At 47.3% G+C, this 13135-nt stretch overlaps 1 protein-coding gene across 1 annotated transcript; it reads right to left on the bottom strand.

The window, feature by feature from the left end:
- Nucleotides 1-10204: 10204 nt before the first annotated feature.
- Nucleotides 10205-12334, bottom strand: LOC309796191 (OTU domain-containing protein 6A-like; the record flags this gene model as incomplete). The annotated part of the gene is made up of 1 exon (XM_082609249.1): nt 10205-12334. Exon 1 carries the CDS (start codon nt 11060-11062, stop codon nt 10205-10207), a length of 858 nt encoding a protein of 285 aa, XP_082465375.1. The 5' UTR covers nt 11063-12334.
- Between the last annotated feature and the right edge of the window lie 801 nt (nt 12335-13135).

The raw sequence follows: 13135 nt of genomic DNA, 5'->3' as shown, positions 1-13135 counted from the left end.
GAGGTGAACCGCTGTCACCCCAAGAGGGTGACAGGGGTTCGCACCCCCAAAAAGGAGATTGGAGGCTTTTGTGGTGATGGAGGGAAACAGACGCTGGAGATGCGAACAACCCTTCTTTACTCGTGTCTCGCCCACTGCCACCTCTGGTGTTTGCCTCCTGGGGACCTCACAGCCTGGGACGCTCTTCCCTTGAGGGCTTCCCCCCTAAATCTGAGATGAACTTTCCGAGCTTCCCGTTCCCTCTTCCTCCCTACTCCAAGCTGGCCCAGAGCATTCCCACTTCACTTCCTCATCTTCTTAACTGGACCACAGCACTTAAGGCTGGGCCTTGGGTTGGCAGTCACTTGGATTTGTGTGCTTCTCATCTCCGAGGCCGTGAGGCTGCCATGGAGAGCACAAACTCAGTCTTAATTATTTTGGGGCCCCTACCCAGCCAGCAGTGCCTGCTAGTAGAGATACTCAGTGTATTTGGTTGAACTGATTAGGATACTTAAACTGTTTTCAAGCCCCCTCAAATATGTCAGAAGCACTATTTACACACTTGAGAATGTATTCCAGTGTTTCTAGGCTATTCATTAGAACAGGTCCCTTGGGCAACTCTGCAAGCCCGCTCAACCGGTAGTTTTGCACTTAGGAACAAGGGCTGGAGTCAACATTGCAGTTGCGGTGTCTCCACCTTAGGCTATTCCTGCAGCTCCACAATACTGTTGTGTTTCCAAACTCAAGACTCATCAGGGCCATCCCTGGGGGAGGGATGAACATTTCTGTGGTCCTAGAAAGAGGACTCAACTGAGTAAAAGAGGCCTGGCAAATCTCCTTTAGTGCTCCCCCAGCTCCCGGCCCAGGCCTTCCCCATGCCCAGGGGCTTCTGTGGTTCTCTTCTGGCTCACTCCCCACCTCTAAGTAAAAGAAACCTCTTTTGTTTTCAAATTTCTTCTAAATCCCCATTAGACGCTTGAATGGCCTGAAAACCTCTGAGGTGGTGGCTATCCAGCCTGGGCTTACACATCTCCAATAACAGAGAACTCACCACCTTGTGAGATGGTTTTTCATATCTTTGAATAGCTCTGATTATCAAAACATTTCTTTCTTACGCCAAACCAAGACTGCTTCCCTATTGTTTCTGCCATGTAGTGTTGTGGGGTCATACACAATGTTCAGAGACATTTCCTAGATTTGTGTGAGTGTGTGTGTGTGTGTGTGTGAAGGAGAGAGACAGAGACAGAGAGATAGAGAGACAGAGAAACCAAGACAGACGCAGAGGGAGCTGGAAGGGCCTACAGAGATCATCTAGGTCAATGGTTAACACACTGTTTTGGCAAGATTAATTCAGGAGCAGTAAACATATTTAAGGGGCACATCTTTCCTATTCAAAGTCAAGTTGGGACTTGATGGCTGAGTTAATGAGCATATGCATAATCCCCCTAGGAGATACCCACCGAAATAAAACAGAATCAAAATGAGATAAGAAGATGTCTTCTTTTTCCAAGTAGGAACAGGCCACAGACGCAGAGCACAACCTTGGTATCTCCATATGCAAAATAATTTAAACCAAAGTAAAAATGAAGACGCCAGGAAAAAAAGGCAGAAGCTACCTGGCTCCTCCCACGCCCTCCCCGACCCCATGACAAAAGGCCAGTTCACTATTTCTGTTTCCCTTGTTTTCTATCTGTTGCTCCAAGGGCTAGGTTTTCTCTTTCCTTTATTCTTTTTTTTTTAATCTTCTAAATGGGAGCATAGGCAATTCGCTTTTAGTTCTACTGGTGGTTATTTTTATGACGGTAAGCCCCACGCTTAAGCCTACAATTCTCAATTTTTCAACTTCAAAACTGAAATGGTATCTTTGATTCACCCTCTGAGAGATAAGAAAAATTTCACATTTACTCTTTACCTCCTGACTGTTTTGTCTAATTTTTGTCCCTATCTATTTTAGATAAATTATGGTTGTTTTACACAGCATAGCTTTTCTTCCAAGGACTCTACCTGACTGTCAGAGTCTCACTTCAAAGAAAGGCCCAGGCGCAGTTTCACAAGCGAATGGACTGTTTCAAACTTTCAAGGAGCAGATAATTCCTATGATATTTAAATTATCCCAGAGGAAGAGGAAGAAAGGAAATAGTGTTTTGAAATCATTTTTTTCTAGGTTTTAGATGATACATAGATACAACTTTCTACTTAAAAATTCAATGATATAATGGATAAACAAAATGTGGTATATACACACGATGGACTATTATTCAGCTTTAAAAAGGAAATTCTGACACCTGCTACAACGTGGATGAACCTTGAAGACATTATGCTATGTGAAATAAGCCAGTCACAAAAGGACAAATATTGTATGATTCCACTTATATGAGGTACATAGAGTAGTCAAATTGAGAGACAGAGAGTAGAATGTTGGTTGCCAGGGGCTGGCAGGAGAGAGAATGAGGAGATATATAGCCTTGCAATAAAAAAATCCAACTCTATCGAAGGACATAGTTTAAAAGGAAAAAGCTCAACACCTTCCTCCTCCCACCCACCCATTTCTTTCCCTCTCCCTAGAGGAAACAATTCATATGGATGATCCAAAATTTACTCAGCTAGTCCTCACTGAGGATATTTAGGTTGTATCTAGAGTTTTACTTGCACAAACAACACTCTAATGAATAGCCTTGAAATATACTGCCGTATAATACGTATACCTGTAGTATAGGTCCCTGGATATGGACTGCCAGTTCAAAAGCTATGTGCGTTTTATTTAGCGAGTTAGTTAGGTTTAGATTTATTGATTAACTCATATAGTTCAAAATATCAGCCATTTAAGAGATCACACAGTGCAAAGCTCCGTCCCATCCTTTTCCCCCAGCAACTTGGTTCCCCTCCTCAAAAGCAACCAATAGTATCATTTAAAATATATTCTTTAGTCATGTACAAGGGAAACAGTATGTTTGAGAATGCCTGTTTCTGCATTCTCCCATCAACACAGCATATTATCAAACTTGACTTCTTTGCTAATCTGACTGATGAAAAATGGTATCTCATTCAATGTGTATTTATTTAATTTGTAATATTATGAGTAAAACCGATGGTTACTAAAGCTGGGAGACCATGCCAGCCTCCCTCTGCAGCTTCTTTCCCACAGCTCCCTCACCTGTCACCTCTATCCTCCAGCTCCACTGAACACGGACACACCATGTTCTTTTTTTTTTTTTTTTTTAATGTGGACCATTTTTTTTTAAAGTCTTTATTGAATTTGTTACAACACTGCTTCCCTTTTGTGTTTTGGTTTGTTGGCCTCAAGGCACGTGGGATCCCAGCTTCCCGACCAGGGATCGAACCCTCACCCCCTGCATTGGAAGGCAAAGTCCCAACCTCTGGGCCACCAGGGAAGTCCCGACACCCTGTTCTTTCACTCCTGCCTTTGCTCTGGCTGTGTCCTCTGCGAGCTCCTCCTAAGCCTCCCTGCCACCCCAGGTCTGATGAAGTGTCCTTCCTCTGTGCTTCCTTTCATCACAGCACTGGTCATGCTGCCTTCTGTTTATTTCTGTCTATTTTCCCATCTGCCATTTCTACTAGATGGTGAGCGCTGGGACTGGATCTTTATCTCTCTACCTCTACTGTTTATCACCATTCTCTTCAGTAAATATGGAGTGAATGGATGAATGGACAGCTGGCAGTTTCACATGGAGGTCACTGGAATGCAGTTATTCTGTGTGACTGGCTGAAACGAGATTTACCCTCTCATAAGAATGTCATATATGTGGAAGGTGGCACTTGAAATCAGTGGTGAAATGGTGGATTATTCAGTAAGTGGTGTGGGGCTAACTGGTTAATTACCATAATTGGAGAAAATCAATTTATGTCCTTGTCTTCCACCCAAGTAATTTCCAGGTGGATATGTTAAATAGTGTTAAATATAAAGAGAAAGCATAAAAAACTTGAAAGTATATACGAATATTGATCCAACCTCGGGATGGGGAAGCCCTTTCTAAGCAAGATACCAAGACAGAAACCATAAAGAAAAAGATCGATAGATAGACCCCATTACAATTTTAAACTTGAGCACACGCAAAAAGTCAGAAACAACACTGAGAGCCTAATAATGTACGGGAAAAACTGTTTTTAAAAAATATCCGAATGAAAAGTGGAAGGACCTATTAAAAATCCGTAAGAAGAAGACAAACTTACCCATAAAAAATTAAGCAAATGTCAGGAACAGGCAATAAATTAAGAATTATTTGTTCCAGCATGAATGAAATAGACATGCTAACAAATACTTAGAGGAATATTCTACCTTACTAGTAATCAACAAAGGGTCAACTAATACAGCATCTTTCACCTAACAAATGAGCAAAGATGATAATTTTCAGTGTTTGCAACTATATGGGAAAATAACACTCTCACACCCTGCGAGTGTACATTGGCTCACTCTTTCTGGAGGGCAATTTACCAGTATGCATTAAAAGCCTCTCCTTTGGACCTAGATCACTTCTAGAAATCTTATCAAAGGGGAATAATCAGAAATATAGACAAAGACTCAGCTACAAGGATATTACAGTCGCATATTTGTAGCAGTGAGAAACTGAAAGCAATCTAAATGTCCAGCAATAGAATAGGACAAATAAATTGTGGCACATTCACAGGCTAGAATGCAGGCATTCAAATCATCGTATTGAAGACTAAGGAGAGAAGGAAATGCTTATAATGTATTGTTAAGTTAAAAAAAAAAAAGTAGTCCAAATAGAATGATACCAGTTTGGTTTTTTTTTAAATACGCATGTCTATGTGTGTGTGTAGAAAAAGGGTGGAAGGAAGGAAGATACTGACTGGCCTGAGGAGTCCCCGCACACAGGCCCCCCTGTCCCCAAGAGGACACTCTGGTAAGCCCCAGTGGGATTTGCTTTCACGCTGCAGCCCAAGAAGTTTTGGCTTCCACTGTAGGACCTGCGGGAAGAGGCCAAGTGGCTCCAAAATTACTGTAGACAGAGTGAAGGGGTGGTTGCTGCCACAGCTGATAGTGTTATAGTGTTAGGCCCCTAGGTAATGATACATTTATTGCACATTTTATACATATTTTCATTTAATGTACCTAACATCCCAAGAGATACCTCTAAGACGGGCATTAACTGTCCCATGTTACTGATGAGGTAACTGAAGCCCAGAAAGATTAGATGACTTAATCCAAGTCACAAAGCTAGGAAGCGGGTATATGAGCTGGGCTTCAAATCCAGATAGGTGTCCTTGTCTTTGGCTGCTAAGGCAAAAGTGCATGATCATGAGGAGTAAATGAAGAATGGTAAGTAAATGAATGAAAGCTGCTTCTGGAATTGAACCCCTTTGGGAACAGTACCCCATGGCTTTTGCACACACAATTGCCCAGAACAGTCAACTGTCCTCAGTGACTGTGGTCACTGTTACAAAATGGAACAGACTGCAAATCCCTCATGTCCTGCCAGATCCCACAGCGAAGGCCCCTTCTTGGCTTGTGCTCTGGGCCTGGTTGGAATCTGGCCTGGGTTTACTCTTCCCCATCCTTCCAGCTGAAGGCAGACCCAGTGGAGGAAGCTGGGACAGGCCCAGTGAGATCTTAAGGGTTCCCTAGACAGAAATAGTTATTTCTCTTGTATTTAGGGAGAAAGAAGCCTGTAAAATGGGACTCTGCTGGTTTGTTTGCTGCCTTCTGCTGGGCAGAATTCCGTGGGCAGCACCAGGCCCTCCCCCCACTCCCAGCAAGGCCCACATTATCCAGGCAGTGCCCTCTTCACCAACCTATGCCCTCTTCCGCGGCCATGCCCCCTTCCTTGGCCAGTGCACCCTGCCTTCACAACAGTGCCCCCTCTGCATCCAGCCCCTCCCAACTTTATGTGCAGATAACTTCCCTAGCGAGTGCCTCCTCCCCTAGCCAGGTGCCACTCCCTAGCCCTTCCCCATGCAAAAGCCAGGAATCCCCTTTTCACCTTATACCAATTCATACCCTATACCAACCAGGCCCCTGGTCCTTGTCACCAGCCTATTCCCTCTTCCTCACTTCCCTAACCCTGCTCCTCAGTCTATACCCCCTTGGAGCCAGGCCCCCTTCCCCAGGTAGTCCCATTTCCCCACATTATGCACCCTGCCCCAGCAGATAAGCCCATCCCCCATCAGAAGCCCTTAACCTGCCTGTGCTTCCAAGCCAGCCAGGCCCTCTTCTCAGCCGGGCTCTCTTTGTCCGTTTATACCTGCCTCCCCAGCTACCTATGCCCCCTTCCCTGGCCAAGGCTACCTCCCCAGCCTGGTTCCCTTCCCCTCCTAGGCAGGCGTCCCCTATACCCACCTAGACCCTCGCCCCAGCGGAGTCACATTCCCAGCCAGTATCCTCTTTTGCAGTAACCCTACCCAGGCCCCTGCCTCGGCCCCTGCCCCAGCTTCTTACCCACCCACCCACCCCCGCCAGCCCGTGCCCAGGCTCCCTGACCCAACTTGCTTTTCCTTCCCCAGCCTATGCCCCCTTGCCCGGCCAGGCCCCTTTCCCCAGCCAGAGCCTCTTCCTCAGCCTATGCCTCCTTCTTGGCATTGGCCCCCTTTCTAAACCAGCCATCTTACCAGCCTGTGTCCAACTCTCCAGCCTCTAGCCACTTGCCTGGAAGTTTTCCCACCCTGGGCCACAGCCCAGCCTCTTTACCGTCCTATGCTGCCAGCCTCCCCTCCCCAGGCAGGCCTCAACCCCAGCCTGTGTTATTCCCCATGCAGGACCCTTCTGCTCGCAGGCCCCTCACCCAGCCAGGGCCTGTTCCCCGACCTGAGACCCTGTTGACAGCCTCCTTAGCCAGGCTACCCTTCCCCAGGCAAAGCCCCTTTTCAACCCTGTGTCCCCTTGCCCTCACGGGACCCCTTCTCCAGAAAGGGCCTCCTTCTGATAGCCAGGTGCTTGTGCCCAGCCTTTTCCCTTTTCAGCTGGACCACTTTTCCAAGGAGTTCCCCCTTCACTGGCCTTTCATAGCCAGTGCCAAGTCGCATGATGCTCGACCACCTCAAGCTCCACTCCTACGCCACCTCCACCCGCAAGGCCGTCTTGGCATCCATGGACAATGAAAATATGCACACCCCAGACATCGGGGGCCAGGGCACCACGTCAGAAGCCATCCACGACATCATCCGCCACATCCGCATCATCAACGGCCGGGCCGTGGAGGCCTAGGCCGTCCCCGGGACTGTCTCGGCCCACCCTTTACATCCGCTTCGCACCCCCAGCACCCTAATTGGCTCGGTGGGTGGACCCAGAACAAACACACTTCTGCCATCCCCAGAAAAAAAAAAAAAAAAGGCCCCCTTCCCTGGCCAAGCATCCTCCTCTCTCAGCTCTCCAACACCAGTAAAGTCCCCTCCCCAACCATGTGACATTTCCCTGCCGGGACCCCTTCACACACACATGCCCCCAGCTGGGAAGTCTTTCCCAGCCAAACTCCTCCCCACAGCCAGGCTCTCTTCACCCAGGGACCTAACAGCCTCTCCCCCAGTCTAAGCTCATTTCCCTAGGCGGGCCTCCTTCCCAGTAAGGTACCTTTCCTCAACCGGTATACCCCTTCCTCAACCAAACCCCTCCCCTAGCTTATTCCCCCTCCTCAGCCAGACCTTTTCCCCATCCCTAGCCTGTGCCCCCAGCTAGGTCCCTTTCCTCAACCATGTGCCCTCCCTCAGCCAGGACACACGCCTTCCTTCCCAGGCAGGATCCCTGCCCTAGCAGGCCCTCCCCACCTGCTAATCCCCCTCTTCCAGGCAGGTCCATCAACCCACCGATTATCCCATGCCCAGCCTATGTTGGTCTCAGCATTCGAACCTCTCCCGCCACCAGCTTCCTTTCCTTGCCTGTGCCTCCTTCCCAGGCCCCATTCCCCTGCCAGAGCCCCTCCCCAGGCAGGCCACCTTTCCCTGCCAGGATATTTTCTCCCCCCAATCTCCCCCAGCCCAACCAGTCTCCCATCCTCAGCTTGTGCCACCCTATCAAGTCTCTGCTCCTTTTACAAGACAGGCCCCTTCCCACATCCAGGCCCCTTCCCCAGCCTCACCCTCTTCCCCAGCTTAAGCCTACTTTCCCAGCCAGATCTCTTTCCCTGGTCAGGTGCCATTCCCCAGGGTTTTTACCCTTTAACACTCAAGGATTCCTCTCTCATCCTTTGCCTCCTAACTCAACTAAGCCTCTTTCCCTTGACCAGCCGAGTCCTCCTTCCCTAAGCAGCCCCCGCTCCATTATCCCCTTCCTAGCCTGGCCTCCTTCTTCACCCTGTGCCCCAGTCCACACAGGTGTCCTTACCTCGCCGTCTCCCCTTCTTCTGCCTGTTCCCCTTTCCCCTGCCACGGCCCATTCATCCTCCTAGACTGACCCCTTCCCCAGTTTTCACCCTTTGTCCCAGCCAGGCCCCCTTCTACAGATTATGCCTCCCTTCCTGGCCTATTCTTCCTTCCCCAGCCAGCATTCTCATCCCTATAAAAGGCGCTCTTCTCACAATGCGTCCAAATACCTAGTTTTCTCAGGGACTTCCTCTTCTCAGACAGCTGGCTATCTGAAAATGTATCTGATGCACACATTTACACAGCGAGCTATCTGGCAGGATTTCTATATTTGCATTTTGAAAAGAGATTCCCCCCAACACACACCCTGCCTTCAAAAAAAAAAAAAAAGAAAAAAACAGTGGCACTTCTTTCCCTCCTGCAACTAGCCCTGGACTGGCAAGTTTTTGAAAGTGCAAGTACTTTGTCATGCATAGCAATGAGAACATCCTTAACTGGAGCCATTTCATGATGTTTTCACTGAGTGAAACATCAACTCAGGATAGCTTCAACTATCTTATTCCTCCCTATATCCTTCCCTGGGAGATATTCCACTCCAGACCACCATCAGGACTGCAGGCCCATTCCTCCTTCCAAAAGCCTCATCTGTCACTGTGTCCTCCCCCTTCCCTCCTGCTCCCTAACCCTCCAGGATTCCTTTGCTGAAGTCGATCCTGGGATACAAACTCTATATGAACTCAGTCAGCTATACAAAAATAGAAAACCAGGTATTTTTTTAAACTGCTTTTATTCTTTAAACAAACTACTGTTCGCCTTTTCCCCTTCGTATGTTTTAGTTTAGAACATTTGGTGTGTACAAAGAATTTTTAAATGAATGTAAGTAATCTCACTGAAGTACAGGACCTAAAGGTTAAATTTTTTTAAGTTGTTTACTGCAAATCATTTCACTTTTACTTTTTTTTGGCAAATTCAGATATCAACAAGTCTCAAATATCAACAAAAGTATATTGCTCATTTTTTGTGCTTCATAGCAGTTGCAGATATAACAAAATGAATCAACGACTTTAATACTTTTTAAAATCTCTCTTTAAATACTTTTTATCTCTAAGAATTAAGGAAAACGACTAAGTTCAGATCTTTCACACTCATACCAGTTGTAGATAGAACAAAGTGGACCAAGTGCTTGAACAGCGTTATACCCTTTTATGTCTGAGAATAAAGGAAACTTACTAGTTGATGTCACCCCTCACAGTCAGTTAAACTACCTATCAGTTTGTCTCTTCTTACTTCACATCAATTGCAGATATAATGAAATGAATCAACTACTTGAATAAAGTCATGTCCTTTCTTATATTTAATAAAGGAAATTAAATTGAGATCTTTCATATCTTAGAGCAAGCCTTATCTAGCCTATCAGTTTCGGTAAATCTACTTTCTACATTTAACGCTTACATTTAACTTCTAAAGTTAACAAACATTATTTAGAATTCAGAAAACATCTAAACAACTGTCATTAATTTGCAACCATACAAGGTTTTATGAAAAAACAAAACAAAATACTAGGGCTTCCCTGGTGGCTCAGTGGTTAAGAATCCTGGGGACACGGGTTCCAGCCCTGGTCGGGGAAGACCCAACCCCACATGCCGCGGAGCAAGAAAGGTGGGAACTTGGCATAGTCACTCCGCTAGGGTAGGACGGTGCAGATGTCTTCCTGGTCACCGGCCTCCGGTTCCCCTAACCCCGTGAAAGAAGCAACCCAGGGACGATCGAGGAGGATAGAAGAGCGAGGGGGGAAGAAGGGGGGGCGGGGGTGGAGAGAGGGGGTGAACTCTGAGTAAAATGAATCAACAAAACCCTGAGAAAACCGAAGGAAAAAAGCGGAGCCTGCTGAGGAGACGCGGCGGCGGCAGCTTCGGCTCCAACGGCAGCCGCCACGGCGATGGCGGCAGCGGGCCTACAAGAGACGGCAGGCCAGGCACCTGACGGAGCCGGCGTCGAGCGGCTTCACCGAGTTGTAGTGCTCCCCGCACATGGAGTAGCTCCTGTAGACCAGGGTGAGCGGCTTCTTGGTGTACTCCTCTCCGTAGACGACGGCGGGCGAGTTGGCCTGGATCACCTCGATGGGGGTCTGCAGGACGTGCGACAGGGCCCTCAGCTCGAGCTGGCCTCCACACGACGCGCTGAGCACGATGTCGTCGCAGCAGCTCAAGAAGTCGTCGTGGCTGCAGGCGTCGCTGCAGAAGGGCAGGAAGTCCTCGACATGCTTCCGCATGTACTCGGCGGTGCGCCTCCGCAGGCTCTCCACGGTCACGGAGAACACCAGCTGGTCTTGGATGGCGCGGTACATGCAGTGGCCGTCGGCCGGGATAGCCTTCATCTCCAGATTCCTGGCCCACAGGATGCCGTCGAGCTTCATTTCCTCGTCATGGCGGAAGCTGGCCAGGTGCTCCATCTCAGCCTTGGCCATCCTCTCCTGCCTTTCTCTCTCGAGGGCCACCTTTCTTTCGCGCCTTCTCTGTGCCCTCGAGAGGTGAGGAGGCTTGTCCTCGAGATCCAGCTTGCCCAGATCTTCAGTGACTGAATCGAGGTTGCTGTTATCAGGGAAACTCTCCTGGAACTTCTGCAGCTCCTGCTGCTGCTTCTGCTCCATCTCGGCCTCGAGGCGGGCCACATCGAGGAGCAACTGCTTTCTTCTCTTCTCGTCCCTCTTGGGGACCGAGCTCTTCATGCCCTGAATGTGGGCCTGCAGCTCTGCCTTCTCGCGCTTGTGGCGTCGTAACATCCGCTGATGCTCACTCTGTGCATCTCCCATGATGTTTAAGGGCAGGCGAGAATCGAAGTTTGGTGGCTGAAGTACCGCTACAGTTCGCGTCAACAGTCTAACCACCCAACCGGCTAGAGCTCCTCAGCCTCCCGTGGCGGCTGTACTCTCTTCCCCTCACCCGCGGCTGCCCTCACTCTATTAACGGCCCTCTCTGCCATTGGCCACTGTCTCTCCACGGCTACGCCTCCTAAACACTCCTGGCACTAGGATTGGCTGTTGGGAGACACTACGTATGCCCCCAGTAGACCCCGTAGCAAGGGGTGCTTCCGGTTTTAGCGGGGTTCCTGTCCCGGATGTAAAATCCCGCCTTGGTGCATCATGTGCAGCAACTGAGCTTGTGGAGATTTTCGTGGGCTCTGAACTGCGTACTTCACTTCCTAGCCTGAACACAGTGCAGACACTGGTCGTGCTTGAGAATCACATGACAAATACTGTTACACCAGATGAATGTGCCCTTGACACCGGACTTCCCATTGCTCCCAGTGTTCAGGAGGCAATGTGGCTCTCTCCAGTTCTTTAGTTGCCTTGACTGATGAACCCTTAATTTTGTGTATCAGAACAAGATATTTCCTTATGTTCCTGGGAACACAGAATCCTTTCAGTTTAGGCCTCAAATCCACCCTGTCCCATCTCAGTGTGAGAAAGCAACAACCTTAAAGTTCACTACAGCTGAGCAGACTTCGTCTTGTGCCAACAGAATGCACCTACCCTAAACTCCCCTTCTCCTGGGTTCCCAGCTTCCAAAATGGGCTCCCATGAAGCATGACAGTTGGCCTTCATCAAGCCACTTCCTTCTGATTATTTTGAATCTCTAAAAGTTCTAAAAAATAAAATAAAGTAAAATAAAATCCCTAAGCTCTTTCAAACATGCTCTCATCCTGCCCCACTCTGCTCATCTGTATCGTGAATTCCCAAACAGGAAGGCTCTTGAGACAACCTCCTCCCTGTTACAAATGAGGAAAGTGGACATTTGTCCAAGTTTTTACATATATCAAAACTTCAGTCGTTTTTAGTGCTAACTAGGATTCCATGATATGGATGTACTGTAGTTCACTTAACCATTCACCTGTTGAAGGACATCTGGGCTGTTTCCAGTTTGGGGTTGTTACAACCCCTGCTATAAACATCCATATACAGGTGTTTTGTGTGAGCACAAGGCTTCATTTCTCTGGGAAAAAAATGCCCAGGAGTGCAATTTCTGGGTCATATTATAAGTGTATGTTTAGTTTGTGAAGAAGCTATTTTCCAGAGTGGTTGTACCATTGTGCGTTCTCACCAGCAGTGTATGCGCAATCAGGTTTCTCTGCATCCTCACCAGCATTTGGTGTCGTCATCATTTTTTATTTTTAGTCATTCTGATAGATGTGTAGTGGTCTCATTTTACAAATTACTTTGCAGCTTCGTTTTTCTAATGAGTACTTAAAATATGAAGCTACTTTCAGGAAAACACTGAATTAAATTTTTTTTTAACTTGCATTATTCATTATAATGATTTTCTGTGTTTTAAGAAAGACTTTAACTTTTAATCAGGCTAGCTATTGTGTATGGAGGTAGCACTACCATACTGAAATTTTTAAAATTTAACATTTAGAGCAAGCCTGTTAGGGAAATTTTTATTCACTGGAAAAAAGTCATGGCTAATTGTTTTTTCATTAAAAAAAGAAAAGCATTTGCAATTTCAAATGATGTTTTTCTTAATTAAAAAGGGTCTTTTTGTTTGCAGAAAAGAATACTACAAAATGATTTTAATGAGTCTCACAGTATCTAGGAATCTTTACACTGATTGATTTTTATTGAAATACAATATAAAATAAAACTGTAATATATGCTCACTGTCAATAATCTGGAGAAATTAAATTCCATAATTCTCCTGGGAGAAAACCCCTGTGAACATTTTTTTTTTTTTTTTTTTTTTTTTGCGGTACACGGGCCTCTCACCGCTGTGGCCTCTCCCGTTGCGGAGCACAGGCTCCGGACGCGCAGGCTCAGCGGCCATGGCTCACGGGCCCAGCCGCTCCGCGGCATGTGGACCGGGGCACGAACCCGTGTCCCCTGCATCGG

The sequence above is a fragment of the Mesoplodon mirus genome (genome assembly GCF_964341445.2).
Source record: "Mesoplodon mirus genome assembly, chromosome: X".
Taxonomy (NCBI): domain Eukaryota; kingdom Metazoa; phylum Chordata; class Mammalia; order Artiodactyla; family Ziphiidae; genus Mesoplodon; species Mesoplodon mirus.
Note: the sequence above shows the minus strand (reverse complement) of the source record. Positions and strands in the feature narration are given on the sequence as shown.